This window comes from Amphiura filiformis, chromosome 3 (assembly GCF_039555335.1).
Source record: "Amphiura filiformis chromosome 3, Afil_fr2py, whole genome shotgun sequence".
In the NCBI taxonomy this organism is placed as follows: domain Eukaryota; kingdom Metazoa; phylum Echinodermata; class Ophiuroidea; order Amphilepidida; family Amphiuridae; genus Amphiura; species Amphiura filiformis.
Window position 1 is genome coordinate 61,027,770 of NC_092630.1, and position 19,931 is coordinate 61,047,700.

General features: G+C 35.4%; 1 protein-coding gene across 3 annotated transcripts in view; it reads right to left on the minus strand.

Annotated features, from left to right (window-relative positions):
• Window positions 1–14,082: 14,082 nt before the first annotated feature.
• Window positions 14,083–19,931, minus strand: part of LOC140148878 (ras-related protein Rab-10-like) — a 49,096-nt gene continuing 43,247 nt past the window's right edge. For 2 of the 3 annotated variants that reach the window (XM_072170971.1, XM_072170972.1), the window contains exons 4-5: window positions 19,178–19,279; window positions 14,083–17,101 (exon numbers count right to left, since the gene is read on the minus strand). In XM_072170971.1, coding sequence (XP_072027072.1) covers window positions 17,018–17,101; window positions 19,178–19,279 — 186 coding nt within the window. In that variant the 3' untranslated portion in view covers window positions 14,083–17,017. The remainder of the gene's footprint in view (window positions 17,102–19,177; window positions 19,280–19,931) is intronic. The other variant, XM_072170973.1, reaches the window with a different exon arrangement.

The window sequence follows — 19,931 nt, forward strand, 5'->3', positions numbered from 1 at the left end:
CCGCTCTAAAATCTCGGCACGCTCCGCGCCTTACTTCCGCCATGAATAATTTGTCTTCAGTCTGTATAGGCGGAAGGGGGTCATAAAAATTTTGACCCGCGATAGGGGTTGTAAAAATTTAGCTCGCGATAGGGGGGTCGTAAAAAAAATTGACTCCGGTCACCGACATATTCATGAACCCACCCCTGCCGAAGAAAATGACATCCCCCCACAAGGCACAAAGCGCCAAAAAAAACTTAAATGCTAAGAAAGTGTGTGGAGCGTGTTAAAATTTTGACTGTAAGTGTAAAAGGTGCGTGGAGCGCGCCAAAATTTTGAATCATATAACTATAGATTGTGCATACATTTTTATCGTAAGTTAAAAAGATTGCTCGCAGCGGACGCTTGAAAAAATTTAGGTCACCAGCCCTTAATAATTCTATAACCCGATTACCCCCCTAATTTTGGTGTTAAAAATTATAACCCCCTATTTTTGGTCAAAAATGCTATGACACCCTCCAGTATATTCAGGACCCACCCCTTTCAAAGAAAATGACAGCCCCCTAAATAACCCGAATTACGACCATGTACAAATGATGTAGGCCTACATGTACCTGGGAATACAAATATTTCTAATTTCTTTTCATTTTAATCAAAACAAACTCAAATGATTTTTTAAAACTCTAAAATCTACTGTTAAAGAAGGCTAAGCATTTTTCTGATTTTGACATGGTCTTGACAGGTACCGGTATTAAATTTGTATGTATGAATGAAATACAATAAAATATTAGATCAAGTCGCATCATCACGCAACAAAAATTATGCGACCGGAATTTAAAACATTTCATTTGACTTTCTATTCTTTACTCGGCTGTACATTCTCTACGGCGCGGCATAAGCGTGGACTGTGTTATAAATACTTAGTATTGTTCACTGTAACTGCAATTATAAGAAACAAGCCTACCATCCATTTTGAAGTAATTAAAAAACAACAAGTTCACAACAACAACAAAAACACAAAAATCAATGGAGCCTTCGGGCGACACACAAGCACTTTATTTGTTTTCATGTTCGACGGCTTCGGCAAGGTAAGTTTGGGCTGTTTATTTAGCATGAAATTTGTTACACACGATGATGAACCACAAAATTGAACGTGGGCCTAAGTTTAAAGAAAACAAAGCAAAAATATGCCCAATTAAAACCGGACCGACATAATGGCCGAGTGAAAATTGAAGAAGTCAGAGTATTAAACAGAATCAGAATGGTGAAAGGAAAATATAACAATAACTGAAGCAATAGGCTTATTTAAAACTAAACAGTATTTATACTATTATATAATACTGATAGGGAATATAAATCGCAGGAAAGAAAGCAATTATCATACAAAAAGAACAAGTTTAAAATTCATTAAAATTCCTTTAAAAACAGTTGTTTTATTCACGGGGGAGTCGGAAGATAATTTACCCGCGGAAATTTCCTTAAATGGCAATGCGCCATGCGACGCGAAGTCGCACGCGTTTTATTAATGAGCTCAAAAGTCCTCCACGCTCAGAACACGTTTGGTGTTCAGTCCTCGTATACAGCACAGTGCAACGGCCGTGCGTATATTCGAGACTGGAGGATTTAGTCTACTGTGGAGACTACTGCAAGAATCGATCAATCACACAAAACTGTTTGCTGATTGGTTCAGAAATGGTGATGTCATCAATGACGAAAAACTAATCGATTTATTGGTTCAAAATAGCCTCATAGAAAAGTACGAAGTTTGTTGAGCATCGCAGCTTATCGGTAAAAACGTGACCTTTAACAAAAAAATCGACACAGTGCTTTCGTACTGCACTTGCGCAAGCCAAATAGTCCCCCAGAAAAGTCATTTGTTCAGATTTATTCGGGGATTTATTCAAGATTCAGACATGTTCTTGACTATTCTTTGACATTCCTTACCTATCCCTTTATTTAAATTATAAAGAAATAGTGAAGAAAAGTTAAGAAGTAGTCAAATAATTTCTGATCTGAACTAAATCTTAAGAAATGTACCTCCATTGGTTTCCGTCTGTATTACGCATCTTAAATTATACAGACCAGAATAATCTCTAGCACACACAGGGAACCAAGATATAACTCGATTATCGTGACTATTTTGGTCTTTTTTACCCAAAAATAATACTTTTATCGCCTGAATTTCAATAAAATCTGGAGTGCAATCGATTCAAAAATAACTTAGCCAAACTTAGAAACGAAACTTAAGTCTTCATATCAGTCATTAAATGATCCTTAGCATAAAAACCAACAGCGTATTGTGGCCTGAAAATGAATGCTAGTTAGTTGCATGACAAAGGCACTGATAAGCTCCGCTCAGAGCCAAAAATTAAAAAAATACAATGAAAAAACTGCATTCCGCATTAGGTTTTCAATTTCTCACAAGCTTTGAGACACAGGATTTAATAAAGATGGCCTTTATATCATTTCATTTTTTTCAAGAAAAATGTCACACCGCCAGCTTTTTTGGGGTCCCAACTTGTGATACATGGTCATAACATTTTTAAATGGTTAAAACTGGTAGAGTTCATAGAAAACCAACAAACAGTTAAATCCCCACAAACACAAAGCATACAATGTACATGTATCCACTCATTGTCTATTTTGCTGGCACTGTGCAGTTCATGTTGTGCCAACTTCCTAAAAGACAACACTCACAGTCACACGCGCAAATGCACACCCTTTATCTTTCTGATGGGACACATTACATTTGGGGAAACTGGACGTTTCATAGTGCACACTCACCCATTTGCTTACATACAAAAGGCAAACTTCTTCACTGTAAAAAACCAAAAACGGATAACACTTAAGGGATGGGGTATGAACGTTTGGACAGTATTTATTGTGGGACATTAGAGCACATCAGACATATCGAATTGAATTCTGAATACGAAGAATGTTCGTCTGATATCAAATAATTTTGATTTTTTGAAATTCGCAATCTAATACACATTTTATGGCAAATGATTAAAAATTGATATTTTTGATAAACAGTACTCGAAGCAAACTTTATAAATCTGATGATTTATACTTAAAGTGTATGTAGGTGGGATGAAAAGCTGACGATCAATTGAAAATTTTGACCTTTAAGATTGAAGATATGGATTTTTTTCCCAAAACACCAAAAAAATTGGGTCTTTTGGGAAAAAATCCATATCTTCAATATGAAAGGTCAAAATTTTCAATTGATCATCGGCTTTTCATCCCAGCTACATACACTTTAAGAATATATCATTAGATTTATAAAATTTACTTCGAGGACTGATATATATCAAAAATGTGAAAAATATCAAATTTTAATAATTTGTCATAAAATTTGTATTATATCATGAATTTCAAAAAATGAAAATTATTTGATATCAGAAAGACATTCTTCGTATTCAGAATGCAATTCTATATGTCTGATGTGCTCTCATGTCCCATAAAAAATACTGTCAAAATGCTCAAAACGTTCATTCCAGATCCCTTTAAAAAACACTGAAACGTGTTATATTCATATTCTACACGTAAAAGTATTGGATACAATTAACACAATAACACCTTCATGGAAGGATTTATTGATGGATTAATAACATGTTTATATTGGTGATATAAACATGCTGAAGTGTTTATATTTGTATCACAAAAACCTCTATAAATGTGTTATGGTGTTAAAATTATATGCAACGCCTCCTATACTTTACATGTTAAATATAGAAATAAACATGTTTTAGTGTTATCAGTTGTTTTTTACAGAGTTTGCTTAAATTGTCATTGTATTTTAAGACTACAGTAGTTTACTACTTCTGACAATACCATTGTATATTCAGGCCGGGATTCAAGCATGAAAACTGGTCTTGGGAAAAAAACATTGAAAATCATGTTTTTTTACCATTTTCTGTGAGTTTGATTCAGAAATAGGCTGAAAATCACTAAAAACAATAACAAACTTTTTTTTATGCCTGTATACTACCGACGTTAAAAATAATACCCGATATATGTTAGCTCCACTGTACATGAAAAACAAAAACAAACAAAATGACCACAAATAAAATCATCTTGTATAACATTGTTATAGATGTCATCTTTTATTTCACAACGGCTCGAGTGCATCAACTGAATTGATCTACCCCATTGTATGTATGGTAATTCCATATTCTATGCAAAAAATCTGTACAATATTTAATTATTTTTTACATTAACTAGTTTGGTTGATGTGTTATCAGTTTAAATGCTACTTTGGTTCTGTAAGTCAAATATTACAAGTCACTTGGAATTTACAGAAAAAAAACTACATGAATTACATCTGAAATTAACCCCATGGGAACTACTGCCTTTCTTACAGAGCTCTTCATTGGTTAATTAAATGGTATAGTCACCCGATTAGCCAATTAAACTAGAGCTTTTAGATTTCTCAGCAATTTTAAGCTTAGGCCTCTTCAGCTCTACAACAGGGAGTTTCCGATTTCCACGAGGAAGGTTCTGCGACGGTAAAACACCAAACGTTGTTTTCGACTTTGTAATGCGTTGTCGTCCAAACATGCGAAGAGTCCAGACAACCGTCGTGGCAACGACAACAATGTTTGGTGTTTTACCATCGCAGAACTATCCATTGTGAAATCAAAAACTCCCTATTGCTATTGACTATACGAGGGGGTATCCAAAAGTTTTTGACATCACCCAGAAGTGAAAGAGCTATACCGATGAAATTATGTCAGTGTAATCACTGGTCCATATGTACATTATGGTCCAAAAATGGTCTCATAAGTTTGTTTACTTTCTTTACAGGTAGCGCTAGATGGGCAGTAGGCGCATAACCTGCAAGATGGTGAAAATTGAGGCACGCAGAGTGATTAAGTTCTGCATTATGAAGGGTTAGGCCTACAATGCTCAGAAAATCTATGATGAAATGATGAAAGCAATCTACGGTGATGATTGCGCATCATATGGCACTATTGCTTTTTGAAAAAGGAATTTCCAAACTGCCCACATGTCCTTCACAGATGAGCCAAGAAGTGGACGTCCATCACTAAGGGATGATGCGGCCACAGTGAAAAAACTCAAGAAAGTGGAGGATCTTATCATGAAAAGGTTATGCGCCTACTTCCCATCTAGCGCCACCTGTGAAGAAAGTAAACATACTTATGAGACCATTTTTGGACCATAATGTACGTAAGGACCAGTAATTACACTGACAAAATTTCATTGGTATAGCTCTTTCACTTCTGGGTGATGTCAAAAACTTTTGGATACCCTCTCGTACTTACCACATCTCTGATTGGCTCAAGACGTGTTATACCTCTCTTTATAACCAATCACAGTAGTTCTTAAAGAAGACGATAAGTAACCACGGGTTTAATATTCTTTTGTACTATTATCATTCAAAATGGTGCACTCGTTCCTCATATTTTGGGTACATCATTATAATTAATTACATCATCATCATCACCAGAACTGAGCAGCCATGTGTGTACGTCATTAACAAATGTCTTAAGACAATTTTCAATTATACAACTTCTCCTTTTTATTTAATTACCCCACTTTCCGTATTAATAATAAGTGTACTCATAAATTTTTTGTCTCTGTTCACCTAGAATGTTATAGAGAATAACTTCATCTAGAAGAGGACACATTTATGAAACATTGATAAACAATGCAATGAATGGGTTATTCCAGTTGAAATCCCCACCCCTATGTAAGACATTAATCTCCCACTCACTGGGGTGTATCACTCATGATAGTTTGCATTTGATCTTGTCTTTCAGGATGTTATTTTTTACAATTCTTATTTGCATTCGGTAGCTTGTCAGAATACTTGTCTGTATCTGCTCTGGCATCCTTACTGATCGTATTATTTTCAAGTGTTCAAACTTGACCAAAACAACCTTTATGAGTGCCAGATCCTGTTTGTTTTTCTTTTGAACATGTGAACATGTATAATTTAAAAAAAACCAGACTGCCACACATACTTTTAGATATATTAGAAGTTGCAATCCTATAAATGCATCTTTCATTATTTTATCATTTCAGCTCCTGTGTCACCTTCTGCATCATTGTCAGTGGTAGCATGTCGACTGGAGTGGGGGGGTGAAAAAGGTAATATCTGACTGACTCTGCTACAGCAGCAGAGTCAGTCCGATATTATCTTTAGGCAATTTTACTGCAAATCCTGGTAAATGTAGATGTAGACTACATCAGGGTAATATTGATTTTATATCCACAGGACCAAAGAAACTAACAAAGTGACACAGCAGCTGAAAATAAGTATAATTCCAAAGTCTATTTACCCACCCACCACTCCCAAAAACTTATTATTAGTTGTTATAATTGAGTACTAATTATTACCTTGAATTGAGAACCACAACGGAAGTTGTCAGGTTTTTTTTAAAAGTCCCTTGACATTTCAATCTTGCTTCTGTCCACACTAAGCCAAATCAATCTGCATTACTTACAAAAACTGTGACAATCTGGATGTGTTCACACCAACTTTTTTAGATGGATATACCAGACCCCCTTCTTTATATTTTATTCCTAGCATAAATACAATGGCTTTCTATTTTAATACAATTCACTCTTCCAAAAACATGTTCTTCATTAATTGGTCATACTTTTGTTTAAAAAAATGTACATAGCGTAAATAACAGATGTAACTGACATTAAAACAAATGTTCAGCCAGCTACATATTACAATCTTGCTACCAGTCGGTGCAACAGGTAATTAAAGTTGTTAAGAACAACTCAATTATAAAGTCACCACACAGGGGTACCAACACAGCAAACATATGGGTGTCTTCACTCCAGGGGTGATAAAATACTAAGACACAACCTGCTGCATGTACAAGATGGGATACATGGATAGCTTACATTGGAGGGGAGGGTTTTGGGTTTTCTTTTTGTAACAGAAATATTGTTTTGGACTTGTGAGCAATTCAAGAATGAACAGTCCATTCATAATATTGAATATGATTAGATATATTCATTCTTGTTATCTATATTCAGCAGTACTTCAGGAGATTTACTGCTCTAACCTACAGTTTCTAGCAGAGAAGAATGACAGTTGTTTACATTTTGAGAGCGTACACAGCGAAAACACGGATGTGGGATTCTGATTGGCCGATTCAATCATCTGACAATCATAACAAACCGATAATCTGATTTACACATCGAAATGTTGGTCGGCGCTCATGTGTATGTCACTCATTAACCATATGTTAACAGGGCGCTCGCGTCAATCAAAGCAAAGACTGCCATTCTCCGAAACCAAGCGTAGTACTTTACCTCTAGCAACATTGAATGCAGGGTTGCCAAATAAATTCCAGCCCAAATCTTAATTTTTTTTTTCTTAATCATTGGTTTCTATGGGACAGGAAACGAACAAAAGTGGCGGGAGCCAATGTTGAAAAGTTCCCCAATCTCTTTTCTTAACCATTGGTTTCAATGGTACTGGAAATTGTTAAAAGTTGTGTGGAAAATATTCCTATAAGTTGCCCAATTGTGCTACTAAATCGTGGGTTAGGCAACCTTGGTTGAATGACTTATACTATAGATACCAGAATTTCTCACAATTATCCATTCAAGGAGGATAATCAGAGGTATACTATCATTGGCATGAGTGTAAAGTGGGCATGATTGCAAAGTGAACATGTACATATTTCAAATGAAAAATTGCTTTAAAGGATATGTCGTTATTTCTGCTTCCCTCCAAAACAATACAATTATTATCAGGACATTTTAAAAGTAACATGAACATTGGTACAGGGAAGACAACCCATGTGCTAACCAAAGATAATGGTATTAAGAATCAAATCAATTGTCAAAATTAAGAGAAACGATGTTGAAAAAGATTTTTGAAACACTCTGTTCCTAGCAACATTGAGACAGCAGACACAAGTGCTATAATTTTATATGGTTCATGGGTACAAGTAAAACAAGATTTCATTCAGTCAAGACTGCACCTTTGTTAAAATCAGGTATAAGATTTGAAGGCATAAAGTAAGATTAAGATCCAGCACAATTTCCAACAATCATAGAACACAATCCCCAAGTCTAGATTCCACACAGATTTGGCAAACATGGTGGAGCCCATACTCTTCCAGTCTAACCTCATTGGTTTAAAACTTAGGACCCACTTTCTAAAAAGTATTTAGTCAATTAAATTGTTTTTAGCAAAATGTAACTCTGGATTAGTTTGTGATCAAAACAAGTTATTGTTTTTTTGTTGTTGAAGAAATCAGCACATTTGTGATGCCATCAAGCTAAATGCTTTTTGCTATCTTGCTTTACCGCATCAAATTGGGGACACCCTGCATTACATGAACACTGATGTTGTTTTGCTGGCTTTGTGGAATCTCGACTTCAAGGAACATGTACAGTAGGAAAACGGAAAAAGCACCATGATTACTGATCAAAAAACACAGGGGAGATTGAAATTGCAAACCAGCCAGCCCATAGCCAGGATAGTTTGTTTATTTGAGGGAGGGATGGAGGGAGGAGGAGTGGGTGACTTCTAAAATGTGAAAAATTTTCAGGAAAAAATCTACCGGATGTCTACCATCTATTTTGAACATTTTACCTCCAGAAGGTACATCCTTAAAATATTTCCTTCCAATTTTTGACATTTTAAAAATAGATTTGCCAAAAAGTGGCGCTTTTGGTGGATTTGGGTAAGTGCTTTGCACCACCCGTCACCGTCCTGGCTAAGGGCCTGTAAACCAGTATTGGTCACATAGGTATGAACATCCAACCCAATGATAGCACTCAACAGACAGACGCAAGGATTAGCCTGCAGTCCAATAGTTGGACTACATATATATATAATTTTTTTTTCTCAAATCACATGAAATACATTCAAGTTTTTTTTCACTATTATTTACCTTGATTTGTATAATACATGTTATACATACCCCATATCACATTACACAGCTCTTTTATTTGGGAAAAATGAAACAAACAAAAATGCTGTTCAGACCTAGTATCTAAATGCATATCATTATATACAATTATTTTCAATATTAATGTTACTATATTGTTACAAATAATGGTCATATGTTAAATGATTTGTTTGTTTTTTTCAGTTAATTATGAATGCACTGGCAATATATTAGGATGATGTGGCAACAAAATGATAAGCGTTGTATAAAAAACAAATAGGTCTAAAAGTATCAAAGGAACGAAGACCTCATGAAGTTATCTTACGTGGTGAGGAAAATGGAGAGCATTGGAACATGTTTCTGAAATTGCGCTGAAAGCTATTTTATTACATTTCAAATGTTTTGACCTGGGGTCAAATTCTACAGCGCTCTCTGGAGTCTTGTATAATATCGTAAGTTATATCTTAGAGAGAGTGCATCACCATCTGTGCGAAAATCAATCATGATTTTCGCAGGGAATTTGACAGAATTGAAAAATATTCTTAGAAGAATCTCACTGCAGATTTTTCTAACACAGCGCACACATGGCAAGCAGACAAATACTGCTTGCTAAACTCTACACTTGTGCTCTTACCAAGTGCAAAATATCGGTTAATCCTTCATGTAAAACTGCACATAATTAGCCTAGCACAGAAATCTTCTATTCAAAGAGTATACAGTTTTATTCCATAAACTGCTCAACTCATGAATATCTTACACCAAGGACACACCAAAAAAATCCAAAATGCCCTCAATTTTTGACACATTTAAGGGAAGGGGTATGAACGTTTGGGCAGTATTTACTGTGGGACATTAGAGCACATCAACCATACTGAATTGCATTCTGAATACGAAGAATGTCCTTCTGATATCAAATAATTTAGATTTTTTGAAATTAGCAATGTAATACACATTTTATGGCAAATCATTAAAATTGATATTTTTGATATTTAACAGTACTCAAGTAAACTTCATAAATCTGATGATTTATATTTGAAGTGTATGTAGGTGGAATGAAAAGCCGACGATCAATTGAAAATTTTGACCTTTCGTATTGAAGATATGGATTTATTTTCCCAAAACACCCAAAAAAATAGGTCTTTTTGGGAAACAAATCCATATCTTCAATATGAAAGGTCAAAATTTTCAATTGATTGTCGGATTTTCATCCCAGCTACAAACACTTTAAGAACATATCATTAAATTTATAAAAATTTACTTCGAGGACTGTTATATCAAAAAAATGTGAAAAATATCAAATTTTATTAATTTGTCATAAAATTTGTATTATATCGTAAATTTCATAAAACGAAAATTATTTGATATCAGAAAGACATTCTTCGTATTCCGAATGCAATTTGATATGTCTGATATGCTCTTATGTCCCACAAAAAATACTGTCAAAAACGCTCATTCCAGTTCCCTTGATTAAGTCACTAAAATATAAGAAGCCTTCCACCCTCTGCACTTTTAAATCTATTTCATAAGCATATTGCTAGTGCCACTTTAAGGGATCTAGAATGAGCGTTTATGGCGTTTCGACAGTATTTTTTGTGGGACATGAGAGCACCTCAGACCTATCGAATTGCATTCTGAATACGAAGCATGTCTTTCTGATATCAAATAATTTTCATTTTTTGAAAATCACAATATAATACAAATTTTATGACAAATTATAAAAATTTGATATTTTTCAATTTTTTGATATATAACAGTCCTCGAAGTAAATTTTATAAATCTAATGACATATTCTTAAAGTGTATGTAGCTGGGAGGAAAAGCCGACGATCAATTGAAAATTTTGACCTTTCATATTGAAGATATGGATTTTTGTTTTTTAAAAGACCTAATTTTGTTTTGGTGTTTTGGGAAAAAAATCCCTATCTCCAATACGAAAGGTCAAAATTTTCAATTGATCGTCGGCTTTTCATCCCACCTACATACACTTTAAGTATAAATCATCAGATTTGTAAAGTTTACTTGAGTACTGTTAAATATCAAAAATATCAATTTTAATGATTTGCCATAAAATGTGTATTACATTGCGAATTTCAAAAATCAAAATTATTTGATATCAGAAGGACATTCTTCGATTCAGAATGCAATCGATATGTCTGATGTGCTCTAATGTCCCACAATAAATACTGTCCAAACGCTCATACCCCAGCCCTTAAACAAACTATGAGGGAGGGCAATGACATCATCACAATACAACAGAAGGGTAGACCACCATAACTTAAAATAAAAACAAAATCTCCCATATTCCTCTGGAAAAATAAATGAAAAAATATGAATCATATAATAACAATTTTTTTTTTTTATTTCTGTCCAGCAAGCTATTTTACATCACTTACATTGCCATAAAAAGAATTGGATAGAATTTGATCATTTTTTTTGAGAAGCTGGTGCTATGAAAAATGACTTTTGAGAACATGATCAACCAATTTCATAATCTGTACTGAAGGTCTAAATGATGAGAGTATGTTAAATTGATTATGTCTGTTTGTTATACAATGGTTTCAAAATGCTGCATTTAACAACTTATTAATATTAAAGAGGTAGCCTCGCCAGAATCAGTTCTTCAGGAGAATTAAACCTGCCTGGTTATCAAATTAATTAGTGACAAGGTTATCTCTGAATTTGACAGGTGCTAATTGATGCAATAACATTAAAACATCAATTAGCACCTGTCAAATGCAAAGATAACATTGTGACTGATTAATGTGATAACCAGGCAGGTTTGGTTCACCCCAGAAGAACTGCTTTGGTGGGGCTTCCTCTTTAAACCCGACAAGCTTTTATCAAACATTGTATGATCAAATTGAAATATACTGCACAAGATATGTGACCTGCTTCCACTAAATGAGCGTTAAGTTGCAAGTTGGGAGTTTCAAGACGTTCCAACAGTTCGAGTTGATGTTCTTTGCTTGAAGACATCTATATTGGCAATAGTATGTCCTTTGTGGATGGGGACAGAAATGAATACAGAGTACATCATATTATGTCCTCATTCACAAAGGACATACCACTGACTATACATGTGTCTTCAAACAAAGAACAGCAACTCAACAATTGGAAGATCTCTAAACTACCAACTTGCAACTTTACGCTTTATTTTGTGGGAACAGGTGACATATATTGGAAGGTGATACGATAGAACCTAGAGCATTCATAGAGCTTTGGTAGGTCACTTTTCACCTGACCTTGACTCCTAAGCAGCACATTGAAACCCTTTGCTGATGACCTGAAATCGGTCACATTCATTACACGCATTGTTAACCAGTTTGTACAAGTGTCCACTTCTAATCAGACCCTCAAGGAAATGTTCAAGGTTGACTTCTTGTACCCTGTAAGCGGCGCCATAATCATTTGGTGTAACTTACAGGTAGTTCCATCTGTGAGGAACTGGATCAAAAGGACTTCAGTGCCCATGGACAATTCATTGATTAAACTATAGTTAGAACTATGGTTTGTTTAAAAAAATATCTGAACATTTGATTAGCCTTTCCTTTTAATCTGGTCTCATTGAGATCCCTACTAAACCAAACCGAAGGATTGGTTAAGCATATTCTCAAAATACTAATACATCCAGTTCACACGAGTGCATTAATGGTATGAAAGTTCTCCAACATGTATGCTTTTAGACTTGAGTATAAAAACTTAAATATGGTTCTCACAAATCAGTGATTCTTAAAATGATTCCTCAGATGACTTATGCATGCAATAACCATTTCACAAAGCCTCAAACCACAAGAAGTGGCATCTAAAAACTGGTGATGAAATTACAGAGTTGGGGTTTAATATCAAAATTCTTTCCCACAATCCAGTAAGTATATTGCATAACAATAGATACAGTTTGGAGGTTAATCCATCTCCTTTGTTTATATGTAAAGGCATATTGCATTGCGGGAGGGAATTTCGGTTTATCCTTCCATGCCACCTTGGTCTGGGGCGGACATTTTAAAAATGAATTTAGAAGAGCAGCAACAACATCACTTGCATTACATTCCAGATGTTAAATCTACATCATATGCAAAATTTGAGGAAATTCGCACGAGTCCGTTATATTTTAAGGCCATTTGTCTGTAACTGGTCTTTACACGTAGCCCTATGGAGAGAGTGTCCGTTGAGGGCGCTATAACCCCCATTTTAGGAACAAAATGTAATTTTAAAAAAACGGACTCGTGCAAATTTTCTAAAATTTTCAGAGTGTGTAGTATGAACATGTAGAAATATAATCAAGTAGTTGCCCTACCTGCTCTTCTCCGAAACAATAAAAAGTCCTATACCTCAATGATAATGAAACCTAGGTGATGCCCTTAGCCTACAAAATGATTGAAGTGTTGCAATTTATGCATTTTTGCAACATTTTCCACTTATGTATTTGATATAATTGTTTACCATGGCAATTGTAAATATTTTGGGCAAGATAACGTTACTACTTTTAGATCGTCGGCTGCTTAAATCATGGTTCCCTCCATTGCATGAGCACAAACTACATTCAGTAATCACTTATGGCTGATCAGGCTCAGTGACCTTGAGTCAGGTTTTAAACAATCTTAAAAGGTACACATCATCACAAAAGATTATTTATTGTCAGAAAGTTTCCATGTGACACACTTCAAATGTTACATGATTGTTTGAATCATGTGACAATTGAAATGTGTCCATGACATTCTGCATAGTCATACAATAAATAAACATCTTGCGTCTTTTGTACCAAACATTACTTCCTGTTGTAATTGCAAAGCATTTCAATCCATATTTTTGGAGACGGAATTCTAACCTTGTTGAAAATGCAAATGCAATCAGAATTTTGAGAAAAGAAGAAAAAAGGTTACCAAGTGATGATAAATTTATGTGGCTTAAATTATTTCTCATATCACTACATAATATGAATGCTTCAACTATATTGGACTGTTGCATATTGGGTCCATAACAGTGTATCGCTTTTTCAGGAAGGATGAAATTCTCAGAAAATATCCATATTTTAAAGGTTTGTCAATTGAGGGCTTGTGAAGCAAGTTACCAGCAAATCTGGTGTATGATGAAGAAATTTAGAGATACACAATTTTCCCATGAACAAGCAAATATGGCTGAACCCATCTTCAACTAAATTCATTGGACAGTATACAAATATTACATGCCCATGAGTGTGATACGCCTCGTGAAATAGAGCAGTCAAAATTTGACCAAATGATATATTTTTACTATTACACGAATATTGGCATGTAATATTGTTTTATATCATGATATCCCATGGTTTCTTTTCATGTTGTGCTTCATCACACTATACTGTAAACAGAGAATCAAATTAATTTATACCGAACCAACAATATTTGTTTTCTTATGAGTGAATGTTCTTAGTCATCCAGTAGTTTTTAACAGTGTTTTTGAAAATAAATCTAATACTGGAACTTACTTTTTTAACTTTGCTTTACTTATCAGGCAACTGACCTGCTGGACTGGTCACATGGGGAAGCATGGGACCGGGCCATTAAGATGATACCTAGCTGTCTATCATATTTGCCTGAAGTTGTATATATATAAATAGAAAGCAAAATTATACTTGTACACTACTCAAGTTTGGTACACTCACAGGAGCGCTTTCACGGGGTCAACAACAAATCATCAGAGCAATAACATCCGCTGATGATGCCGACTGACCCCGTGATAGCGCTCCAGTGAGTGTACCAAATTTGAGTAGCGTAGACGTATAATTTTGCTTTCTACTTTTTAAGATGTTTACCTGCAAATATTACAGGCCAAGTTCATACAAATATGAATTATCAAATGAACAGTGCTTTTCCAAAACTTGTTCAGTTAACCACACATGTTATTCATATATTTAATTTCTTGGCTCATCAAGTAATAAGCCAACATTTCAGCAGAATTTCAACATTTTTTTCTCACAAAATTGTGAAATCTATCTACCAATTGACCTTTTTGAAAATCCCATAATTCCTGACCTTTTTGAAAATCCCATAATTCCTTGCATTCGACCCCAGATGTCATCATTTCACGTCATACTGACTTTAAATGCACAGTAGTGATGTTCGCTAAAGGATGTTCGCATCTGTGTGACGTCAAATGACAAAATCTGGGCTCTAACCGCATGGAATTATGGGATTTACAAAAAGGTCAATTACCTGTAAAATATATCCTTCCTGTTGAAAATATGGCCTTTTCAAATAAATGAGGAACATGTTGGTCGACTGAGCAACACCTTTACAAAATATGCTTTTAAAAGGGGATCTCTCTTTATCTTTGCATGTCATCTATCAAGTACTTTTTCTTACTTGTAATTATGAATGAATAATTAAGTTTTGTACTATTGTTTTCGCCTTTTTCCCCTTCCAATAAAATGAAAATACAAAGCCATGCTTTTGTATCTTGCCTGATAAATTGCCTTTTTTTTTAAAGTTTCGGTTGTTAAAGTTACTTCTTTCCTATATAAAATGTTCACATTTTCGTACCATTTATTGCATATTCCATGCCGTTATGCAATCAAAATGTGATGAAAGCATTAAATATGACCAATAAAATATAATTTAATGCTGACCAGTAACAGCATAAGCAGTAAAACTCCTGTTACCGTGGTAACATTCATTACAGCATCCATCCTTGATGTGCTCCATTCCTACACCATTTGCGTCTTCAAACTCGTCGTAATTCCAACATCCATTTTTTTGCTTTGTGCCGCCATCTTGCATCATTTTGTGCCCTCCTGTATTTTATCGATGCCTTGATTTATCTGGCGATTATTCTGAATTCATGATTCCTTAAAATACATGCAGCTCCAATTATATATAAATTCAGACGAATATGAATATGACTCCTGTAGGCGACAAACTTTTATTTCCTCACTTATTTTAACATGATTCCGATTCCAAATTGGTGATCAAAACTGGTATGATTTGAAATGTGGATAATATTTACTTTTCGGATCGCTTATGTTCAAGTATAAACTATTGTGTATTAACTTGGGACTGCACGACAAGCTTTATAATCAAGTCTTATTTGTTCCGAGATTTATGGCGACTTTTATAAACTAATTTCATCTTGAAGGAATCACTTTTTCATAACAATGAGGATGGCAAGTTTGTAATTTTTTTTAAAGAACCGCTAGCCAAGCTGATGATCACAGTAACCTCCATAAAATTATGTTATTACAAAATTACAGAAAAATACAGATACATACGCTTCTCAACCTACATGTATGCACACAAGGTTTTTTTTGTATTTTTACAAAGTTGGTTTAGTATAAAATAATTTAGTTTAAAAAATGTTACATTGTACAATATTTTTTGCAATGAATAAACAACATTTTGAGCATTGACTATCATCTAAGGTTCTATCTATCCTAACGATTATTTGCATTTATACACCTTGCTGATATTTTACATAACTGGATTGGTCTAATCAAATCACAGGTTTCTAAAATACAATCTAAATTGAGCGCAGAGTTGGGATTGGTTATAACTTGAGTCATGTTTGAGTCTACACTGAGAACACACTATTTATCAGGCAAGGTATGATCATAGAAAATTTGAACTACAAGAGTGCCACAAACTGGGCTCTTGGCATACTTCAATTCATAACCATGTTATGAATACATGTGATATTCAACATAGGCTCTGACATGACCCCAAGGGTATGGATGTGAAATTTATGAACAGGTCCTTTGTTCTAATCAATCCTGGTCAATCAACTAGTAGTTCCACTCTTCCATTTCTATCAAGAATTTGGTTAATCCGGTTATTAGCTTTCATGATCACCCCACCTTTTAAAACTATTCTGATTAAACCATGAAAAGCTCTCTACAACATGCAATGAGTAAACACTGTAAAAATTAAGGGCTGATATGCAAGTGACTTAATTAATATATTTGTTACTACTGGTTACTAGCTAGATTATTGTGATCATCAGTTTGGCCTAGTGACTCTTATAATAATCCAACGGCGGTCGACACCATGATGGTGTGAACAGGACAGTGTGAAGAAAGCAGCCAGCCAATCAGCAATGACTTGTCGCATACATAGGATGGTGGACAGACAGACGGATGGACAGACAAACGGGAGAGATAGTAGAGGAGGGAGTTCAGTTTTGATTCTAGCAGCATTTTGATCCGCTGCGATCTGTGTCCCTATCTGGTTTCACGGCACCTTGTGTTGCACTGGAATCTTTCTGAGGGTACTGGAAAACAAACAAAGAAAAGATTATGTTATACCATCAAGTCAAACTTTTGAGAATTAAAGCTGTTTCATGAAAATGAAACTGTTATATAAAGACTTCTTTGACCATTTTCTCTATACCCAACAGAGCACCCAGAGGTACCTGCTGCCAGCGATATTTATGAATTAGCCTTTTTGAGGTATGGTACACACAATAGGAGGGCAGTATTCAATATGGGTAAAACCTGGCAAATTCAAAAGACTTTACCCACTTCGTCCAGTGCCATCCTAGTGTGTCCGCCACATCTCAAAAAGGCTAATGCCAGTCTTTACACTGCTTTTGGCCCCTGAACATGTTTAAAACAAACTGCCAACAGGTTACATCTGGAAGGTTTTGCTTTAAACATGTTCAGGGGCCAATGACACATAGGTTTTTCTTGCCAAACGACATTGATAGAATATAGGGTAAAAGGTCCATATTACTGGTTTGACTTATCAATTTTGAATTTGAATCTGAAGGTTTGTGTATCACTATGTCTGACAATAGCTGCATCGTTAATCTTGTAGGCACTACCAGCCAATTATCGAATATTCAGTAGGGCTGAAGGTGATTCAGCTTAAAACTGCTGAGAGATCTAAAAAGCTTTATTTTGATTGGTTACTCAGATGATTTTATCACATAATTAACCAATCAGTGTCCATGGAGTTAATTTAAATCAGTGTCTTTGCTAGAAACTTAGATTTGTCCATCATTTATATAAAAGTGTCCATCCTAAATATTTGATCTTCAAACCATGAACCAGACTTCAGAATCCTACTGGGGATTGCATTCATCATCGGTTCTGGAGATCAATGCAGCCTTTTCAATTATTTGATTTAGCATTAAAGTCATTAAATGGTGTCAATTGATTGGTCAATCTGATGATTGATGAAAAATCCAAACAAAAATGCCTACTGTACATTATGGATGAATGAATCAATCTCACCGACTAAGTCAACGTTGTCTTGGAGCATTTTGATGGCTCTCCTGCGGCTTATAATTTCAAGACACAGCACACCAATAAATTAATATAGTGTAGCCATATCACTGGTTGCGTCTTCGCTAGCAATTATAGGCAGACTTCACAACATCTTGCCATCGATTTGCTCTGTGGTTTGTCAATCATTACCCGAAACCTTTATATTTAGGTTTATTGTAGTACATACTTGAGTTTAATCACCGTGAGCTATTTGTAGATCAGTCGATATAATCCGGCAAAGAATGTATATCAAATAAACATTGCCGTCAATCATCAACGCACTCAAGGACAGTAATTTGTTGAGGTATTGATAACGTTGTCAAGTGTGGCGAGAAATTCAGGAGTTGGTCCGATGAAGCCGATGAATGGGTGGCTGAACATGGCTTTTTATCGGGCAGACACACATTTCGTTAGTGCATAATCGCAACAGTATTTTATTTCTCAGCATAGTTGCATCGACTAGGGTATGCAGCTTGGATGTCCGGGCACACCAACGAGTTTATCGGCGAGATTGAGCACTGGGTTCTAAGTTAGTTTGTGATGTTTAATTAAGCATGCACTGTCACTCTTATCTCATAAGCATTGTAAGGTGTTTAGACCACTTGACATCATTGTTTATCAACAAAGGTGAGGGACTGGTCTATCGATATGCTTGAACGAACCGCTACACTGTTCAATGGCTTTCTTGTACTATATGAAACGTGGTGGGCGATTTAAAATGCACGCGCCCTGAGCAAACTACGATCGTGCACACACTGCAGGGCAAAGAACAATGGAAATTGCCATAATTACGCATACTGCCGGGCAATGACGTCACATGTCAAGTGGTCTATAATAAAAGAAGTGACCATTTCTCCCTCAGTATACTTTGTTCAACTTGAATTTGGTAGTGATGCAGGTGCGAATTGCATAAGCTAACCTAATCCCGCAGGGCAACTGAGGAAAAGCACTGATGTCTTTACCAAACTCAGGGTGAAACGTAAGCCGTGGCTACAAGCCTATCACCCTTCACCATATGGTTTCAGGTGATACGTCCATAGCCCCTACATAAGGAGAAAATCTACACTTTATCTACCTACCTTCTTTAGAATATCCTCTGCCAGGGTCATGAAGGCTTTCTCCACATTGATGTTGGCCTTGGCACTCGTCTCCAAAAATTTGATTCCATTTTCTCTTGAAATCTGAAACATTATTGCAAGTTTCAACCAATTATACATTGCAAGTTTGCATCATAATTCAAATTTGTGGTTTTGGGTGTGTGTCTGTGTGAGGCTGCTTGTGATAAGTGTACCCATTGCATGCATTTGAGGCAGAGTGTTTTATGCCTATCGGCACCAAAATATGCCAAATTGTAATTATTAACTGCCACATTTGTCAACACGTCTGATTCTTGGATGACCAAAACATTATTAATCAACTGAATCCTGAATTATGGTACCCTTTTACGCCAAAATACAGTTTATCTAGCCAATATGAACATGGGGTCACCGGTTTAAATATTTTAAGTACCTCTCTCATCCATAATTGACCGTGAAAGTTCATCGTAGTTTATGATGCCTGTTACACATTGGAACTTCACACTGCACATGATGCTGAAGAGATACTTTTATGAACGTACGAACGGTGCGATAGGGGATATTATTTCATGCTTCGGATTTTATCAAAATTACTCAGTATGAAAAGGTCTATGGACATACGTGTGGTACTAGTAGGTGATACTATATACTTCCATGATGGGGTACACATACATGCCCGTACCTTTACCTGTTTACTGTTGAATAGCGGTTATTTCTGGAAAATGTCTATGTGTGTGTTGGTATTTTTGCAAAAATT